Raw genomic sequence first — 21,104 nt, forward strand, 5'->3', positions numbered from 1 at the left:
TCCTATATCCAGAAATAGTTCATTTGTTATAAGTCAATTTGGTGGACTGGTGATCGACTTCTTTGCATCTGGAAACAGCCATTAGAGTAGGCCTCCTGATGGCTACTATATCCTTTCAGATGAATCTTTTATCAGAATCTTTTACAGGGGCCCTGTAGCCCCTCTGTGTTGTGAGCCAGGATGTGAGGTGGTGAATGACCTCTCGCATGGTCCGTGCTCTATGTCTTCCCACCTTTTCCACTGCTCCCCAGTACAATATCAAACATAGGAACAAGATGGTGGCAGTGATACCATTATTGCCTTTCTGGCTGTAGAGGCAATGGTTCTCAGGCCTGATTAACGTAGCATTGGATCTTTAGATATCTGTTTCACAGAGGAGATCTGCTATTGCAAAAACCAGTTGTCCATTCGGGGCCAGGCATATTTAAAATAAATACTTCAGTGGAGTGATTATTGCTCTCCTGGACTCCAAAGAGAAGTCGACAAAAAGAACTCATTCTGCTGGCTGGTACAAAGTCCTTAGTTTAACTAACATGCTGAATTAGTGAAACATAGCATTGAGGTCCCCCGGCAGGGCTTTATTGTGGGTGAATAAGTGTGTCCAGGCAAAAAGATCAAGTCTCTCTAGTATAATTTTCTCTGCATGTTCAAGAAAAGGCAGTTTCCTTAGGGCACCAGCCTTACTCCAACCCTGCAAGATCATAGAGCATGACCCTGGAACCTCATTCTGCTCCTTCCAGCACTACCCAGATTGAACCCCTGCAGAAAGTGTCATTATACTTCTTATCCATTAGAGTAGGACTCCTATTTCCAATCAGATGAATGTTTTATTTGCAGCTGGGAGCTTTCCTTAATGACACCCAGTAGTGTACATCCAATTCCGACATATAATTCTGACAGCTGTCATAACATTCATTCCCCTAGTAAATTCAAGAAATAGTCCTCCTTTGGTTAAGGCCAAAATCCAGGCCTTAGGAGCACTGAAAATCCCATGGTAGAGTAGTGATATCTCCTGTATTGAGAGCTGCTGGGCGGCCACATGGCTGTTAATATATAAGTTCACCAAGTTCTGCATATTTGTCATCCAGTCTTAGCCAATGCCTCAGCGAAAGTCTTTTCCAAGGCCTATTGCCCAAGGGCAGATGGAGGAGATATTTATATAGAGCCAGCAGAATGGTGCAGCGGAAGTGTGCTGGCCCCATAACCCAGAGGTCGATGGATTGAAACTATCCTCTGCTAGGGATGGGCCTGTTTATTTAGGGGGCTGGGGCACATGACTTATGAGGAGAGGTTGAGGGAACTGGGCTTCTTTTGTCTGCAGAAGGAAAGAGTGAGGGGGGATTTGATAGCAGCCTTCAACTACCTGAAGGGGGGTTCCAGAGAGGATGGAGCTAGGCTGGTCTCAGTGGTGGCAGATAACAGAACAAGGAGCAATGGTCTCAAGTTACAGTGGAGGAGGTCTAGGTTGGCTATTAGGAAACACTATTTCACTAGGAGGGTGGTGAAGCACTGGAATGGGTTACCTAGGGAAGTGGTGGAATCTCTATCCTTAGAGGTTTTTAAGGGTGGCTTGACAAAGCCCTGGCTGGGATGATTTAGTTGGGGATTGGTCCTGCTTTGATCAGGGGCTTGGACTAGATGACCTCCTGAGGTCTCTTCCAACCCTAATCTTCTATGATTCCTTGATATATCATGTACATTGTTTTGGGTGTCCTCATTTAAAGGATGATCCTGCTTCTTAATCTGGAGGCACACTGCTATGAGAATCCCATCGTAATGGATCTGTGGATCTTAAAACAAAGGAGAAGAAGAAAATGCATCCATGCTTACCTGAAAATTTCCTTTCTTTGAGTAGTAAGGTCCACAGACCCAGTCCCTCCTGGAAACAAATGGATCACCCAGAATAGAGATGGAAATTGGCATCCAAGGATTTGCATTTGTTGTTGTTAGGTGAATTTTTTTTTATACAATGCTTTTTGAGGAAAAAAACTATCTAAAGATAGTTTTAATTAAGATACATTATAGCTCAAAGATATCTGATCATGGAATAGGGATTATAAATTCTAATTCTACAGTATGAGACAATATAGTCAAGTAATATTTAAGAAAAGTTTTGTAAATGAGTTCCAATAATTCATGGATTAGGGACCTAATTTTATGGGATTCCAGGGGCTTCTGAATTGATTATTTAGGTTAATCTTTCTATCTACCCAATGGGACTCAGTGCTCAGGCTAGAAGATACCATCAGAGATATTTGGTTTTGCTGCTCTCAAACTGTGGATTTGTGTCTCCAGAGATGACATGTTTGTTAACAGCAGAAATGTTTTAAAATAAATAAATAAATAATGTCTAGAGGTAATAACAGACCTCAACCCTATTGTCCCTCTGCAAATTTGTGTACACAGAGTCAATCCCTTACCTCTCCCTAAAAGTGCAAAGTTTCAAAAAGTTCAATGAACAGAAGGTTGTTGGGGTCAGAATAGATCTGGACAAGGAGAAGAAGTCTGGAGATAAATGTGAGAAGGGAGGGACAGGCAGTAGAAACAAAAGTGAAACTGTTTGAGCAGCATATTCCAGAAGTCTTGATGTCTTTCTGATTGTAGCCTTTATTGATTTGAGATCTACCATACCACTCTCTCACTAGAAGGGAAAACCTGTAATGACAGCAGGCCGGAAAAGAGACCCAGTTTGGGAATATTTTAATGAAGTTCCTCTACCTGTGGGTAAGACAGGCATGCGTGCAAAATGCAAACAGTGCAACAAAGAAATGCAAGGCCTGGTAGCTAGAATGAAACAACATCATGAGAAGTGTTCCTTCTCAGGAGAAAGCTGTGTTGAAGATGATGAAAGGATTATTTCTGAACATGCAGGATCTTCAGGTTGGTAAACTTTTTTGTTTCATATTTCTTTCTTAAGGACTGCCTATTTTATTTCTGGACTATTCTTGAATTCTCATGTTTGAGCAAAAAATATAGTTGTTACTCTCTGGTACTATCATTTTAGATGCAGTTATGATAAAAAATAAATAGCTGAAATAGGCAGATCTTCCTTTTACAATTTCTCCTTGAAAGTAGTTGTGACGGGTTGGATCACAGAAACCCGCTTGGGAGCTGCCACCTGATATGCTCAGACTACTTCTGCTCCTGCTTTCCTTCCCTGCCAGCTTAGGACTTCAGTGCCCTGCCTGGTTTGAGCCAGACCCGCTAGCTTGCTACAAACCCAGACCCAGGTCTGAACCACGTCCCCTAACAGCTGTAGGCTTAACTGAAAGCAGCTTACAGAAGTGTTCCTGCCTTTAACACTCAGATACCCAACTCCCAGTGGGGTCCAAATCCTAAATACATCTGTTTTACCCTGTAGAGAGCTCACACAGGTTAAACTCATAAATTGTTCGCCCTCTATAACACTGATAGAGAGATATGCACAGCTGTTCCCCCCCACCCCCAAGTATTAATACATACTCTGGGTTAATTAATAAGTAAAAAGTGATTTTATTAAATACAGAAAGTAGGATTTAAGTGATTTCAAGCAGTAACAGACAGAACAAAGTGAATTACCAAGCAAATAAAATAAAACCTGCAAATCTGTGTCTAATAAAACTGAATACAGACAAAACCTCACCAGTTCCAGTAAGCTTCCTTTTACAGACTGATCTCCTTCTAGTCTGGGTCCAACAATCACTCTCACCCTCTGTGGTTATTGTCCTTTGTTCCAGTTTCTTTCTTGGGGGTGGAGAGGCTCTGTCTTTAGCCATCTGAAGACAAAATGGAGGGGTCTCCCACAAGCTTAAAAAGACTTTCTCTTGTGCATGGAGACTCCCTCCTCTCTCCTATGCAAAGTCCAGCTCCAAGATGGAGTTCTGGAGTCACCTGGGCAAATCACATGTCCATGGATGACTTACAGTTTTTACAGGCAGAAGCCATTGCCCACATGGTATCTTGAATATCTCCAGGAAGACTTCTTATGTGGATTGGAGCATTCCAAGATGCATTGTTCCTTAAGTGCTTCTTGATTGGGCACTTCACTTTGTGAAATCCTTTCTCCAGGAACTGATCAAATGCTCTACTACGGTTATTTAGAAATCAAGCGAGTACATGGCCAATATTCATAACTTTGAATACAAAAATGATACATGCATACAAATAGGATTAATAGATTCAGTAAATCATAACCTTTACATAGCTATGTTACATGGCATATGTAGCATAGAACATATCCTGGTTATGTCATATATATTCGTAAGCATATTTCCATAAAGCCTTATGGGGAGCACCATCACAGTAGTACTGGGGGTCAGTGAATGCAATGAGTAATACTAAATGAGCAGTATTGTAATAATAATTGAATAACTGCATTGACTTATTTTGTTTAGGAGAATCCATCCTCAACATACAGGATTCCGAAGACTATCCACCTTCAAGATCACCATTGTTTTCTATAGTTTCAGAATTATCTGCCAATGATAGTGTTTCAGTCACATCATGTATGTCACAGAGCCACAGTAATCACCTGTAGCAAAAAGAAAAACAGTCTCCATCATCCAGAAACAACCATAGATAAGTTTGTGATCAGAACCAGCAGATTACAAAAAGAGGTAATCGATGAAAACATTGCCCAGTTTGTTTATGCAACAAACTCTCCTTTTCGTATGATTGAGAACCCACACTTCATTAACATGGTTCAGTCATTAAGACCGAGGATACAGTTCACAGAACAGAGCAGATGTCGCAGGCAGGTTGCTGGATAAAATGTATGAAAGAGAAATTGAGCAGTGTACAAAAGCTCTAGAGGGTGAAATTGTTAACCTGAGTCTTGATGGGTGGAGCAATGTTCACAATGATCCTGTTGTATGTGCTTGTGTGATAACAGAAGAAGGGAATGTCTTCCTTACAGAAACAATTGATACATCAGGAAATGCACACACAGCAGAATACTTACAAGAAGTAGCAGTAAAAGCTATAATAAACTGTGGGAAAAAAATGCAACTGTCTAGTACGCAGCTTGGTCACAGACAATGCTGCAAATATATCCAAGATAAGAAGAAATTTAGAAGAGAGTGAAGAGAGTTCCAAGCTAATAACATACAGTTGCAGTGCTCATTTGATGCACCTCCTAGCCAAAGACTTCAGTGTTCCAGAAATAAAGACTAATGTTGAAATTGTAAAATACTTCCGTAACAACCACTTTGCAGCAGCTACTCTGAAAAAAGTGGGAGGAAGCAAGCTAACTCTCCCACAAGATGTATGATGGAACTCAGTAGTGGACTGTTTTGAGCACTATATCAAGAACTGGCCTAATCTGATGACAGTTTGTGAACAAAATCGTGAAAAAATAGATGGCACTGTCACAGCCAAAGTTCTCAGTATTGGGCTTAAGAGAAATGTTGAACACATGCTGAGTACCCTGAAGCCTATTCCTGTAGTCTTGGACAAAATGCAGGGAAATTGCTGTTTTATTGCTGACGCTGTTGAAATTTGGAAGTAACTGAATGAGATCTTAAAGAGAGAAATATGCAATGACAGAGTTAAATTACTAGCATTAAAAAAATGAATGGGGCAAGCACTATCTCCAGCTCATTTTCTTGCAAATATTCTCAATACTCGGTACCAGGGTCACACCTTAACTGCTGAAGAAGAGGAATTGGCTATGACATGGACATCCAGCAATCAACTCTCCATAATGCCAACTATAATAAACTTCAGAGCTAAGAGTGAACCGTTCAAGAAATATATGTTTGCTGATGAGGTTTTAAAGAAAGTCACAGCAGTGAACTGGTGGAAGTCACTTAAGCACTTGGATTCAGAGACTGTTGAAGTGGTAATCTCACTTTTAACAGCAGTATCTTCTTCTGCTGGTGTAGAAAGAATATTTTCTTCCTTTGGACTAATTCATTCCAAATTGAGAAATCGTTTGGGACCTGAAAAAGCAGGAAAGCTTGTTTTTATTTTCCAGATTATGAACAAACAGGAAAATGAAGGTGAAGACGACTGAGATAGCTGCAGAAGCCAATATTTTTAGTTTCTCATGTTGACCTGGCTGACGTAGTTGATTTAATTTTTGTTTTTTAAAAAAATATTTCATTTAACTATAAAACAATTTTAACAAAAACAAACCTGATTTTAAAAAACTTGAATGTTCAACTAAATTCAAAAATTCATATGCTTGTTTTGTTAAAATATTATATGTTTTCTGTCGAAGAAAAAAATCCAGAATACATAATGTCTTTGTTTTAGTTAAATAAAACAATTTAAATGTCTGTCTGGTGATGTTCTGCTCCTAATACAGCAAGGCAAGAAAATCCTCCAAATATTAATGATTAACCTGTTGAATTGGAGATAGTTCACCTCCCAATAACTTCATAAATATCTGCTTCAATTACCTTTGGTAAATGAAATAATGAAACAATCATTCATTTTCTGATATAGCTGTAAAACTAATCTGAAAAATTTTCAAAATAAAATCACTTAAAAAATGTATAGGATGTACCTTCTAAAAATGAAACCTACATCTATCTCTGAGTTGTGACGAATATGTATTAAGGTTATAAAAACCAACAAGAATGCACTTTTATGTAGAAATCCATGATTAAATCGAGTCTTCCTGACTTTTGATTTAAATCAATCTACCCTGTTTCCTAATGTAAACCAGAGAATCTCATTGTACCATAATTAATATAACTAATGTATGCCCTCTGTCCTCCTGCAGACTAATTCTGCATTTCACTGTTACTTAGCATGTTTGTCAGCATCTCTCACCTCATACATGTTGTGTATTCACAAAAGACCCCATTTGTTTCCCAATCTCACTTTCCCAGTAGAATTCAAGCATTAGAAATGTTACAACCATTTTGGCTCCTTCCTACTTGGTGTTCTGGCTCCCTGTGGCTGTGGCCATCTTAAACTTTGTGGACTTCAGCTTTGTATCCTTAGTACCTGCCAATGAGTGAAACTGAACAGGACTGCACAAGCTGAGTTAGTTTTATTCTTTCCATCAGGTGGTGTGATAGTATCTTTGAGCTCCTATAAATTATTAATGAAGAAGTGACTTTAAATATTTGGGTTCACAGCAGGGGAAAGACTGTAGGAACATTGGATTCTCCCATCTGTGTCAGAGATCATCTCAAGAAGTTGCTCAGTGTGCAGTCGAGCTGCTGAAACCACTGTGTAATCATATGGAGAACATGCACAATTACTTCCAGGTCAGAAGGCAGCAACTTGATTTTTAACAATTTTCAAGGGTTTTTTGTTTTATATCATTTATTTTATGGAAATGGAGGGGCAATGACATACGATAATTCTTGAAATAATATTTAATTAATAGTTTGTTCTGTGTTTTAGGCACTAATTACAGAAAACGAGGAGGTGGTGGATGGACCACGAGTGAACATCCAGGAGCACCAGCTTTTGTCTTCTTGTTATCAGCAGCTGCTGCAGGTCTTTCGCCTCCTATTTGCTTGGTGAGTGTAAGGAGTGGCGTGTGCATAGGGGTATATAAACAAAACCTGTTTATTGCTTTTTGTGTGGGTTCTTCTTCACTGAAGGACTCATATGTAGCAAATAGCACATGCAGAACATCAAATTGCAGTGATGCAGGCTTTTAAGAAAATGTTATTTTGACGGGTTGGGTCTTAGAAATCCCCTGGGAACTGCCACCTGATGTGCCCAGACTACTTCTGCTCCTGCTTTCCTGCCCTGCCAGCTTAGGACTTCAGTGCCCTGCCTGGTTTGAGCCAGACCCGCTAGCTTGCTACAAACCCAGACCCAGGTCTGAACCACGTCCCCTAACAGCTGTAGGCTTAACTGAAAGCAGCTTACAGAAGTGTTCCTGCCTTTAACACTCAGATGCCCAACTCCCAGTGGGGTCCAAATCCTAAATACATCTGTTTTACCCTGTAGAGAGCTCACACAGGTTAAACTCATAAATTGTTCGCCCTCTATAACACTGATAGAGAGATATGCACAGCTGTTCCCCCCCACCCCCAAGTATTAATACATACTCTGGGTTAATTAATAAGTAAAAAGTGATTTTATTAAATACAGAAAGTAGGATTTAAGTGGTTTCAAGTAGTAACAGACAGAACAAAGTGAATTACCAAGCAAAATAAAATAAAACCTGCAAGTCTATGTCTAATAAAACTGAATACAGACAAAACCTCACCAGTTCCAGTAAGCTTTCTTTTACGGACTAATCTCCTTCTAGTCCGGGTCCAGCAATCACTCACACCCCGTGGTTATTGTCCTTTGTTCCAGTTTCTTTCTTGGGAGTGGAGAGGCTCTGTCTTTAGCCATCTGAAGACAAAATGGAGGGGTCTTCCACAAGCTTAAAAAGACTTTCTCTTGTGCATGGAGACCCCCTCCTCTCTCCTATGCAAAGTCCAGCTCCAAGATGGAGTTCTGGAGTCACCTGGGCAAATCACATGTCCATGGATGACTTACAGTTTTTACAGGCAGAAGCCATTGCCCACATGGTATCTTGAATGTCTCCAGGAAGACTTCTTATGTGGATTGGAGCATTCCAAGATGCATTGTTCCTTAAGTGCTTCTTGATTGGGCACTTCACTTTGCGAAATCCTTTCTCCAGGAACTAACCAAATGCTCTACTACAGTTATTTAGAAATCAAGCGAGTACATGGCCAATATACATAACTTTGAATACAAAAATGATACATGCATACAAATAGGATTAATAGATTCAGTAGATTATAACCTTTACATAGCTATGTTACATGGCATATGTAGCATAGAACATATCCTGGTTATGTCATCTATATTCATAAGTATATTTCCATAAAGCCTTATGGAGGGGCGCCATAACACCCTCCTCCTGAACTTACTGCCAGAGACTTGGACACTGTCCATGGCGGAGGCAGTACATGTAAAATCCCTGTTTGTCTCTGGTTACACTCCTTTTTAGCACTTTAAACCATATGATGTTATTCCTAAGGGTCCTAGCCAGTTTTGGGGTTTTTGGTCCCCAGATGCCTGAAAACAGGTTGGGGTGTAATATTGTTAACAGAATGCCGACAGCAATATCTGTTAAATTGGAGGTGTTTTGGCATTTAGCCACCAATGCCATGAGGCAGTGTGCCTCAGTTTCCCGTTCTACACAGCAGCATGGGCCTGTTATGCTTTTGCTGCTGTGCCAAGCCTCCAGTCTGTTTACAGGTATAGGCTGAAGAGTAACATGCTTGTGGGGCTGTTTTGTCACCATTCCTAGCATGTACAACAATCTTTTCCACAAATCAGGTGTGTCCCACCTTTTTAAAGGGTTAACCACTAGTATTAACTCCTTCGTTTTATCCCATAGATGAATTAGCAAAAGACACAAGATTAACAGCAAATCTACGGTGGACAGGCTTTGTTTACTCAGTTTGCCTTGTTTAGTGTTTGTTGCATTTTCCCAGTTTTCTGTGCCCTCTGGTAGACACTCTGGTGCAGATTCTTCTGCCTCTTTGGAGAAGGCTTTTAATTCAGGCATGCGTTTGAGGCTTTGGCAAGGAAAGGGTGTACTGCAACCATGCCTGTCCTCGGCCCTTCCCTCTGGAATTTCTCTGGGCTGGACCCCACTCCCTTGTGAAGTTTTACCCATGCAGAGATTTTTCCTTCCTGTCTTGGAGAGACCGTTTTATCTTTTACAAGTGTAGCAAGAACAACATTTTTTTTATGGAGTGCCTTGGATTGGTAAAACCCCTTTGGACACCGCACTTGCTGTTTCCAACAGGTCAATTGGATGGACTCCCTCCTCCAGGAGATTTGACCCGTGGTTTTTCCTTAAAACCTGATCTACAGGAGAGGGGTCTGTCATTTTAAATGCAGACCCTCCTCCTGGGAAAGATCCTCCCCACAAAAGGTGGGTGGACTTTCTGGTCCCCCCTCCTTCTGTCTGGGCTTCCCCCTCTGGGCTCCCCAATGGGTCAGGCACCCCTGTGTCCCCCAAAAGGGAAGGTGACCCTGATCCAGCCATGGGCTCACAGCTACCAGCTATGACAGACCCTTCACTGCCAGCAAAATTCCACCCTTTTTACTTTGTAGCTGGAAGCAAGCTCAACCTGAGTTCTTGGGGACTGTTCCCACAGCAGTGGTCACCAGGACCCCAAATTTCACCTTTGGGACACATGTTTTTGTGCACCCCAGGGCAGGGGGGCGACCCCTGCCCTCTGCTGACCTGTAACTTTCTGGCAGTCAGCGGCTGGGGTGGCCCCCCTGCTACAAGGTGGTACATTCCCCCCCCCCCCCCATGATTACAGGACAGGAGCTGGCTTTGTCCAGCCCCCGCCCCAGGACTTGCCTTGAGGCTACAGGAACTGGCCACAACCATCCCTGCCCCGAGAGCTGCATTCTTTACTGCTACAGAGGAATCTAAGAGACACCCTTCTATTCCCCCAGCAGTCCATGTGACTTCACCACCCCCCACCGGGGCTTTTAGCACAAGATTTCTTTTCACTGCTAACCAACCCTGGGACAGATTCTGCCACATTAAAGAAATCATTCCCCAGTAGAAACGGTGCAAAATTGTGTGCTACTGTTGCAACAGTCAGTTCAGCCTGCAAATGACTAGTGTGCATGTGAACTTTAGCTAAATGTGCAAGGACTTTGTAACTCCCACCATTTTGCCATTTTACCTGGCAATAAATCCTTCTCCTGAATCAGGTCCCTCCTGATCACAGAAATCTCAGCACCTTTGTCCCTCAAGCCAAGAAGTACTTCCCCATTGATTTTAACAGCATGCATATGCTCATTGCTTGGTTGTGTGGAAGCAAGCTTTACAAATCCTGTGTGGAAAGAGGCCACAGCCTGGCTTTGAGAAGTAGCAGCCTTGTGCGTTACTTGCTGCCTGCTTTTGCTCAGCAAGGGACACTTATCCCTCGGGTGCTCCGTGGACTTACAATGGTAGCACCTCTGGGGCTCCTCTGCTTGTGCAGGAGACTTGGAACGAGTAACAGGGGAATGGGGAGGCGAACGCCCAGCCTCCCTTTTCCCAGGGGTAAAACGGTGATTCTGCTTTCCCCCAACCCTGCACTCCTCTGCCAGTGGTTTGTGTTTAATTGCAGCTTGTGACTGCTCGGAAGAGTCTGCAAACCCAGCTAATTCACCCACTGCATTCACTTTTTTGTCCCACAAATACTGTTTTACATTATCACTGCACATATTCAGGAATTGTTCCTGAGTAACCAAATCACACATTTCCTCCAAGCTTGTGATGCCTTTCGCCCTCACCCACTTAGCTACCAAATCTTTCATTTTATTTGCATAAGCCATAATACTTAATCCAGATCCCCTCTTAAGACTCCTGAATTTAACCCTGTAGGTTTCAGGTGTAACTGTTTCAAAACCAGTTTCTTAAATTTACCATAGTTTGAAGCAGTATTAATAGGCATCTTATTGAATATGTCTAGAGCTCTGCAAGTTAATTTTGTTATTAATGTGGTCTTCAGGGATCTCATGGAGGGTGCACAGTTTTTCAAAGGTGATGGAATATTCAGCAACATTGCTGGATTCATCATACTGGGGGCACAGTCGCTCCCATTTGTGGCTTTTTGGGGAAGTGGGGCCAGCAGCTGGAGGGATTTGTCTTTTCAGCTTTATCACAGCCAGTTCATGCTGCTGGGCCTCCCTCCGGGCCTCCATAGCTCTCTCGTGGGCAGCCTCTTCTGTCTTTATAGCTCTCTTGTGAGCAGCTTCCACCCTGGTGGTTTCTGCCTCCATCCTGGCTGTTTTTGCCTCCACAGCTCTTTTGTGGGCAGTTTCCTCCCTGGCTGTTTCTGCCTTCACAGCATTAATTTTTAATTGCTTTAATTCTATTAGTTTCTTATGGTCGATTTTTTTTTTTTGCTTTCAGTCTAGCCAGCTTTAGTTTATTACTTCACTGGCAGTCATTTTTCCTGGTTTCAGAGTAACAGCCGTGTTAGTCTGTATTCGCAAAGAGAAAAGGAGTACTTGTGGCACCTTAGAGACTAACCAATTTATTTGAGCTACAGCTCACGAAAGCTTATGCTCAAATAAATTGGTTAGTCTCTAAGATGCCACAAGTACTCCTTTTCTTTTTGAGTCATTTTCCTGCGTTCTTGTGCTGGCCACGCCCCTCTGCAGCTCACTGAAACCGGGATGCACTTAGCTTAAGGGATTCTTAGTTAACAGAGACTTTCACAGTGCCCAGTGTTCAGCCTTTCTGGGTAATTTGCAACCTGTGCAGCTGTTTTTTGTTCCAGTTTCTTTTAGGTATCTGTGGGGGTGGAGAGGCTATCTTCTTAGCCAGCTAAAAACAAAATGGAGGGGTCTCCCACGGGCTTAAATAAACTTTCTCTTGTGGGTGGGGACCCCCTTCTCTCTCCTATGCAAAGTCCAGCTTTGAAATAGTTTTAAAGTCACATGTCCATGCATAACTCACTGCTTTTACAGGCAAAAGCCGTTGCTGGGAGTGGCTAAGTCATTATGCAAGGTAGCCTATTTCCTCTTGTTTTTTCCTACCCCCCCCAGATGTTCTGGTTTAACTTGGATTTAAACTTGGAGAGCTATTACCAGCAGGACAGTGAGTTTGTGTGTGTATGGGGGTGGGGGGGATGTGAGAAAACCTGGATTTGTGCTGGAAATGGCCCACCTTAATTATGCACATTGTAGGGAGAATGGTCACTTTGGATGAGCTATTACCAGCAGGATAGTGAGTTTGTGTGTGTGGTTTTTGGGAGGGGGGTGAGGGGGTGAGAGAACCTGGATTTGTGCAGGAAATGGCCCAACTTTATTATCATGCACATTGTGTAAAGAGTTGTCACTTTGGATGGGCTATCACCAGCAGGAGAGTGAATTGGGGGGGGGGGGGGTGGAGGGTGAGAAAACCTGGATTTGTGCTGGAAATGGCCCACCTGATGATCACTTTAGATAAGCTATTACCAGCTGGACAGTGGGGTAGGAGGAGGTATTTTTTCATATTCTCTGTGTATATATAAAGTCTGCTACAGTTTCTACGGCATGCATCTGATGAAGTGAGCTGTAGCTCACGAAAGCTCATGCTCAAATAAATTGGTTAGTCTCTAAGGTGCCACAAGTACTCCTTTTCTTTTTGCGAATACAGACTAACACGGCTGTTACTCTGAAAGTTGCCCACATGGTATCTTAAATGTCTCCAAAAAAACTTTTTATGTGAATTGAAGCATTCCAAGATGCATTGTTCCTTAAGTGCTTCTTAATTGGGCACTTAACTTTGCAAATTCCTTTCTCCAGGAACTGACCAAATGCTCTACTAAGGTTATTTAGAAATTAAGCCAGTACACGGCCAATAGTCATAACTTTAAATACAAAAATAATACATGCATACAAACAGAATTAATAAATTAAGTAAATTATAACCTTTACATAGATATGTTACATGTCATATGTAGCATAGAACATATTTCAGTTATGTCATATATATTCATAAGCATATTTCCATAAAGCCTTATGGGGGACACCATCACAGTTATATATTATATTACAATTGCTGTAAATTCAGTCAAGCTATAAAAAATTGAAACTATAGATGATTGACCGTGGTTACAGTAATTTAAGATCCCATGTTGGAAATGACAGGTTTCAGAGTAGCAGCCGTGTTAGTCTGTATTCGCAAAAAGAAAAGGAGGACTTGTGGCACCTTAGAGACTAACCAATTTATTAGAGCATAAGCTTTCGTGAGCTACAGCTCACTTCCTCAGATGCATATCGTGGAAACTGCAGCAGGCTTTATATATACACAGAGAATATGAAACAATACCTATTCCCACCCCACTGTCCTGCTGGTAATAGCTTATCTAAAGTGATTTCCAGCACAAATCCAGGTTTTCTCACCCTCCACCCCCCCACACAAATTCACTCTCCTGCTGGTGATAGCCCATCCAAAGTGACAACTCTTTACACAATGTGCATGACAATCAAGCTGGGCTATTTCCTGCATAAATCCAGGTTCTCACATCCCCCCCACCCCCATACACACACAAACTCACTCTCCTGCTGGTAATAGCTCATCCAAACTGACCACTCTTCAAGTTAAAATCCAAGTTAAACAGAACATCTGGGGGGGGGGGGGTAGGAAAAAACAAAAGGAAACAGGCTACCTTGCATAATGACTTAGCCACTCCAAGTCTCTATTTAAGCCTAAATTAATAGTATCCAATTTGCAAATGACAGGTTTCAGAGGAACAGCCGTGTTAGTCTGTATTCGCAAAAAGAAAAGGAGTACTTGTGGCACCTTAGAGACTAACCAATTTATTTGAGCATGAGCTTTCGTGAGCTACAGCTCACTTCATCACATCTGATGAAGTGAGCTGTAGCTCACGAAAGCTCATGCTCAAATAAATTGGTTAGTCTCTAAGGTGCCACAAGTACTCCTTTTCTTTTTGCAATTTGCAAATGAATTCCAATTCAGCAGTTTCTCGCTGGAGTCTGGATTTGAAGTTTTTTTGTTTTAAGATAGCGACCTTCATGTCTGTGATCGCGTGACCAGAGAGATTGAAGTGTTCTCCGACTGGTTTATGAATGTTACAATTCTTGACATCTGATTTGTGTCCATTTATTCTTTTACGTAGAGACTGTCCAGTTTGACCAATGTACATGGCAGAGGGGCACTGCTGGCACATGATGGCATATATCACATTGGTGGATGTGCAGGTGAACGAGCCTCTGATAGTGTGGCTGATGTTATTAGGCCCTGTGATGGTGTCCCCTGAATAGATATGTGGGCACAGTTGGCAACGGGCTTTGTTGCAAGGATAAGTTCCTGGGTTAGTGGTTCTGTTGTGTGGTATGTGGTTGTTGGTGAGTATTTGCTTCAGGTTGCAGGGCTGTCTGTAGGCAAGGACTGGCCTGTCTCCCAAGATTTGTGAGAGTGTTGGGTCATCCTTTAGGATAGGTTGTAGATCCTTAATAATGTGTTGGAGGGGTTTTAGTTGGGGGCTGAAGGTGACGGCTAGTGGCGTTCTGTTATTTTCTTTGTTAGGCCTGTCCTGTAGTAGGTAACTTCTGGGAACTCTTCTGGCTCTATCAATCTGTTTCTTTACTTCTGCAGGTGGGTATTGTAGTTGTAAGAAAGCTTGACAGAGATCTTGTAGGTGTTTGTCTCTGTCTGAGGGGTTGGAGCAAATGCGGTTGTATCGCAGAGCTTGGCTGTAGACGATGGATCGTGTGGTGTGGTCAGGGTGAAAGCTGGAGGCATGCAGGTAGGAATAGCGGTCAGTAGGTTTCCGGTATAGGGTGGTGTTTATGTGACCATTGTTTATTAGCACTGTAGTGTCCAGGAAGTGGATCTCTTGTGTGGACTGCTGGACCAGGCTGAGGTTGGTGGTGGGATGGAAATTGTTGAAATCATGGTGGAATTCCTCAAGGGCTTCTTTTCCATGGGTCCAGATGATGAAGATGTCATCAATATAGCGCAAGTAGAGTAGGGGCTTTAGGGGACGAGAGCTGAGGAAGCGTTGTTCTAAATCAGCCATAAAAATGTTGGCATACTGTGGGGCCATGCGGGTACCCATAGCAGTGCCGCTGATCTGAAGGTATACATTGTCCCCAAATGTGAAGTAGTTATGGGTAAGGACAAAGTCACAAAGTTCAGCCACCAGGTTAGCCGTGACATTATCGGGGATAGTGTTCTTGACGGCTTGTAGTCCATCTTTGTGTGGAATGTTGGTGTAGAGGGCTTCTACATCCATAGTGGCCAGGATGGTGTTATCAGGAAGATCACCGATGGATTGTAGTTTCCTCAGGAAGTCAGTGGTGTCTCGAAGGTAGCTGGGAGTGCTGGTAGCGTAGGGCCTGAGGAGGGAGTCTACATAGCCAGACAATCCTGCTGTCAGGGTGCCAATGCCTGAGATGATGGGGCGCCCAGGATTTCCAGGTTTATGGATCTTGGGTAGTAGATAGAATATCCCAGGTCGGGGTTCCAGGGGTGTGTCTGTGCGGATTTGATCTTGTGCTTTTTCAGGAAGTTTCTTGAGCAAATGCTGTAGTTGCTTTTGGTAACTCTCATCTCAGGCATTGGCACCCTGACAGCAGGATTGTCTGGCTATGTAGACTCCCTCCTCAGGCCCTACGCTACCAGCACTCCCAGCTACCTTCGAGACACCACTGACTTCCTGAGGAAACTACAATCCATCGGTGATCTTCCTGATAACACCATCCTGGCCACTATGGATGTAGAAGCCCTCTACACCAACATTCCACACAAAGATGGACTACAAGCCGTCAAGAACACTATCCCCGATAATGTCACGGCTAACCTGGTGGCTGAACTTTGTGACTTTGTCCTTACCCATAACTACTTCACATTTGGGGACAATGTATACCTTCAGATCAGCGGCACTGCTATGGGTACCCGCATGGCCCCACAGTATGCCAACATTTTTATGGCTGATTTAGAACAACGCTTCCTCAGCTCTCGTCCCCTAAAGCCCCTACTCTACTTGCGCTATATTGATGACATCTTCATCATCTGGACCCATGGAAAAGAAGCCCTTGAGGAATTCCACCATGATTTCAACAATTTCCATCCCACCACCAACCTCAGCCTGGTCCAGCAGTCCACACAAGAGATCCACTTCCTGGACACTACAGTGCTAATAAACAATGGTCACATAAACACCACCCTATACCGGAAACCTACTGACCGCTATTCCTACCTGCATGCCTCCAGCTTTCACCCTGACCACACCACACGATCCATCGTCTACAGCCAAGCTCTGCGATACAACCGCATTTGCTCCAACCCCTCAGACAGAGACAAACACCTACAAGATCTCTGTCAAGCTTTCTTACAACTACAATACCCACCTGCAGAAGTAAAGAAACAGATTGATAGAGCCAGAAGAGTTCCCAGAAGTTACCTACTACAGGACAGGCCTAACAAAGAAAATAACAGAACGCCACTAGCCGTCACCTTCAGCCCCCAACTAAAACCCCTCCAACACATTATTAAGGATCTACAACCTATCCTAAAGGATGACCCAACACTCTCACAAATCTTGGGAGACAGGCCAGTCCTTGCCTACAGACAGCCCCGCAACCTGAAGCAAATACTCACCAACAACCACATACCACACAACAGAACCACTAACCCAGGAACTTATCCTTGCAACAAAGCCCGTTGCCAACTGTGCCCACATATCTATTCAGGGGACACCATCACAGGGCCTAATAACATCAGCCACACTATCAGAGGCTCGTTCACCTGCACATCCACCAATGTGATATATGCCATCATGTGCCAGCAGTGCCCCTCTGCCATGTACATTGGTCAAACTGGACAGTCTCTACGTAAAAGAATAAATGGACACAAATCAGATGTCAAGAATTGTAACATTCATAAACCAGTCGGAGAACACTTCAATCTCTCTGGTCACGCGATCACAGACATGAAGGTCGCTATCTTAAAACAAAAAAACTTCAAATCCAGACTCCAGCGAGAAACTGCTGAATTGGAATTCATTTGCAAATTGGATACTATTAATTTAGGCTTAAATAGAGACTTGGAGTGGCTAAGTCATTATGCAAGGTAGCCTGTTTCCTCTTGTTTTTTCCTACCCCCCCCCCCCAGATGTTCTGGTTTAACTTGGATTTTAACTTGAAGAGTGGTCAGTTTGGATGAGCTATTACCAGCAGGAGAGTGAGTTTGTGTGTGTATGGGGGTGGGGGGGATGTGAGAACCTGGATTTATGCAGGAAATAGCCCAGCTTGATTGTCATGCACATTGTGTAAAGAGTTGTCACTTTGGATGGGCTATCACCAGCAGGAGAGTGAATTTGTGTGGGGGGGTGGAGGGTGAGAAAACCTGGATTTGTGCTGGAAATCACTTTAGATAAGCTATTACCAGCAGGACAGTGGGGTGGGAATAGGTATTGTTTCATATTCTCTGTGTATATATAAAGCCTGCTGCAGTTTCCACGATATGCATCTGAGGAAGTGAGCTGTAGCTCACGAAAGCTTATGCTCTAATAAATTGGTTAGTCTCTAAGGTGCCACAAGTCCTCCTTTTCATGTTGGAAATGGGTCCCAAGGCAATTACCTGGTTTTAACAGATCATGTGATATTGGATTAAAGCCAGCAGAAGTAAGACACCTATCTTTGTGCTTTCCAGTCTGTCTAGACATCTGGGAATAGCTAAAACAGTAAGTCCCTCTCTTCACTACTCAGCATGCAGGCAACAGGAGAGAAAAATTGGTCCATAGATACTATAATGATGGCTATAATAGAAATACATATTCCTTACGATAACAACAAAAACTCAATGTTATGATTGCATGATTAAGCACTCAAGCCAGAGGTGCAGATGCCAAAGCTACAGTTGCACACGCAACCCAAACTTGGCCTCTACAGTTGCTTAGATAATACAATATAATATCATAGAAACTTTTTTTCTGCCATCTAGTATCGTTTAATGTATACAGTGAATAAGACATGGCTCTGCTGATCATTGTGTATATAAATTTATTTCATGGGCTATGTTTGTTGGGCATATATAGAGTTATATGCAGTGGTGGAAGATGATACGGATGTATCTGAGGTAGTTGGGGGAAAAGTGATGTTACATTGTATTAGTTGAAAAATAGTATGTGTCATTCAACGCATACACAGAAGGGGGCAGAATTAAGGGCATGACGGTAACCCTAACTTTGGCATTCAGTAAAGTTTAAGTGCTTAATGATGAACCTTAACATTCCCCTAAAATATTTGAATGAAATTTCCAAGGGGTGGTTGTTTATTTTTAAGAAATTCTGTCCTCTGAAGTTCTTTGGCTAAGTTCCAGTGGGAATACCCTTTGTCGTACAAGGGGTATACTAAGTGAGGCAGTGCTCGCTGAATACTTACCACACTCACTGAAGCAAGGGTATGAACTTTCACTGACCAGTTTTGTGTTCTGTGTGCATAATGCTTTTAATGGCCAAGAAAAGCTAAAGCAATTTCATGTGACCCAAATTATCATTTTTTTTCAAGTATTCTCTGATGTCCTCTTTTCCTGTAGGTAGGACAGAGCTGTTCTAATTGTCCAAACTTCTTTTATTTTTCTTCTTGAAGACAGATTTAAAAGAGCTCAGCATCTTAGCCATTGTGTAGCTGGCATTAATTTCTTCCCCTGCTCCAATTTGTCATATTGATGATGTTGTGCGGCTCTTCTCTTTTCCCCAGGAGTGGATTTTCTCAACGTGAAAATAGTGACTTGCTGAGGTCAGCCCTCAAGGTCCTTGCAGACCGACTAAAGCCAGGAGAGACAGAGTTTCTTCTTCTTGAAGACCTAATCAGGTAGGATAAATGAAGGCAACAGTGCTGCATCCCCAGAACTTTAACAGGAATAACATACAAAATTTTCTATATTTCCTGTGGGTGTTCTGCACAAATATGACAGATAAAACCAATTCAGGGTCCGTGAGATTTTTAGAACACAGGGCTTGATGCTCAGGGACAGCATAAATATATACACACAGCTCTTGGAAAGTGGAGGCACCTGAGGTCTATGAAATACTTGGAAATAGAGGAGGGGGTACCAGTATGTCTAAAATATTCTGAGAGGGACAGCAAGGGGTGCCCTGATTAGAGTAGGAGAGAGAGTGTGTGTGTGTGAGAGAGAGAGAGAGAATCTCTTCTGGGTGTGCAGTGTTGGTCAAAAAGCACACTGAGGGAGTACAAGGAATGGGTTGGAAAATTATTCTGAAAATTATTATAATTCTGCAGTCCAGGGTCTCTCTCAGTTCTGGATGTCTGGGCTGCCTCTGCAGCTTTGTGGAGGTGGATCAGTGTTTTGGTGCCACACACTCTGGCCACCCCGCATCTGCTGCTGCTCGCTGCGGGATTCTCTGCCTCCGCGGCAGCAGACAGTGATGATTTCTATTGCCCCTGCCCTTACTCTTTTCTGTTTTAACTTTTTCTGCCCAGTTTTTGGGCAATGGGGAGCAGGGTTCCCCCTCCTCGATGTTTCTCCTCCTCCTCTCTGGTTGATTAACCCTTTGGAGTTTTAACCCTCCCTGAGCCTCCTCTGCAGTGTTTCCCTGCTGGCTCCTCTGCCCCTTACAGGCACGGCCGAGCGGCCAAAAGAGCACTGGGTCAAATCCAAGCAGTGTTCAATTTGTGAGGCAGCCTTCCCAGGCTGAGCAGATGATGAGTTGTGCTCAGCCTGCACCCAACCTTCCATCCCTAATTCTGTTAGGTCCTGAGGCTATGCTTCAGGCGGGCAAGTGGGGTCCCTACCCACCAAAGTATCTGTGACTCCAATGGGAGAAAAATGGACCAGGAACCCCAGGGCAGAACAGGGAGAGGTTCCAAAAACAAGGAGAACCCTGACCACTTGACTAAGGGGATAAGTCCCAGGGGCCTCTTGCAGAGCAAGTCGTAAAGTGGGTTCTGAGTGCCATGGGGAAAGAAGCGGTACTTCTAATCAGCCCCCTCCCAAGCTGTCCAGATGGGTCTGATGAGTTTCCCCAAACCCCGCCTCCCAGGGGCAGTGGGACCAGTGCGGGAAGATTCAGAGCCAGACCTCTCGAGAGGGCTCTAGGCCCTAAGGAAGACAAGCCGTGAGCAGCCTCCCCAAAGCCACAGCAGAGCTTCTATGCTCCCAAAGTGCGGATAGAAAATTAGTAAATTAAAAAATCTGAAGGGGGGGAAAAAAATCACAAAAAATCCAGAAGATCCAAGTCCTCCGATTCCTCCCCCTGCTCCCTGCGGAAGGTGAGATGTCTGGCTCTGACTCCAGACAGCCTGGGGGAAAACTCAGCAAAGACTTTTTCTCCAGGAGAAATGTCAAGCCATGTGCAGCAAGGTTATCTGCACAATTCAAACCCAATCTCAGCAGGCTCCTGAGAGTGAGCATCAGAGTCAATTTCTTCCCTCAAAACCCTCCCCAGTGGCGGTGATACCCCTTCATTCTTCCTTCCAGGAGGTGAGTAGGGTAAGTGGGGTAAGCCAGCTAAGGGCCAGCACATTAACAAGAGTGACCTCAGGCTCCATAACATTCCAGACCGAAAGGGCTCCATTGCTGAGATACCAAAGACTGATGCTGCTGTAGGGTCCCTCCACAGGGATACGGTTAGCTCCTCAGAAGGGGAGTTCTACCCTATGAATCCCACAGATAGGAAGATGGAGGCCATTCTCAAACA

General features: G+C 43.3%; 1 protein-coding gene across 7 annotated transcripts in view; it reads left to right on the top strand.

Moving 5' to 3' along the window:
- Positions 1-21,104, top strand: part of FANCD2 (FA complementation group D2) — a 188,664-nt gene that overhangs the window by 96,772 nt on the left and 70,788 nt on the right. For all 7 annotated transcript variants that reach the window (XM_073352723.1, XM_073352724.1, XM_073352719.1 and 4 more), the window contains 3 exons: positions 7,068-7,199; positions 7,339-7,457; positions 19,144-19,257. In XM_073352723.1, coding sequence (XP_073208824.1) covers positions 7,068-7,199; positions 7,339-7,457; positions 19,144-19,257 — 365 coding nt within the window. The remainder of the gene's footprint in view (positions 1-7,067; positions 7,200-7,338; positions 7,458-19,143; positions 19,258-21,104) is intronic.

This window comes from Lepidochelys kempii, chromosome 7, assembly GCF_965140265.1.
Source record: "Lepidochelys kempii isolate rLepKem1 chromosome 7, rLepKem1.hap2, whole genome shotgun sequence".
Classification (NCBI taxonomy): domain Eukaryota; kingdom Metazoa; phylum Chordata; order Testudines; family Cheloniidae; genus Lepidochelys; species Lepidochelys kempii.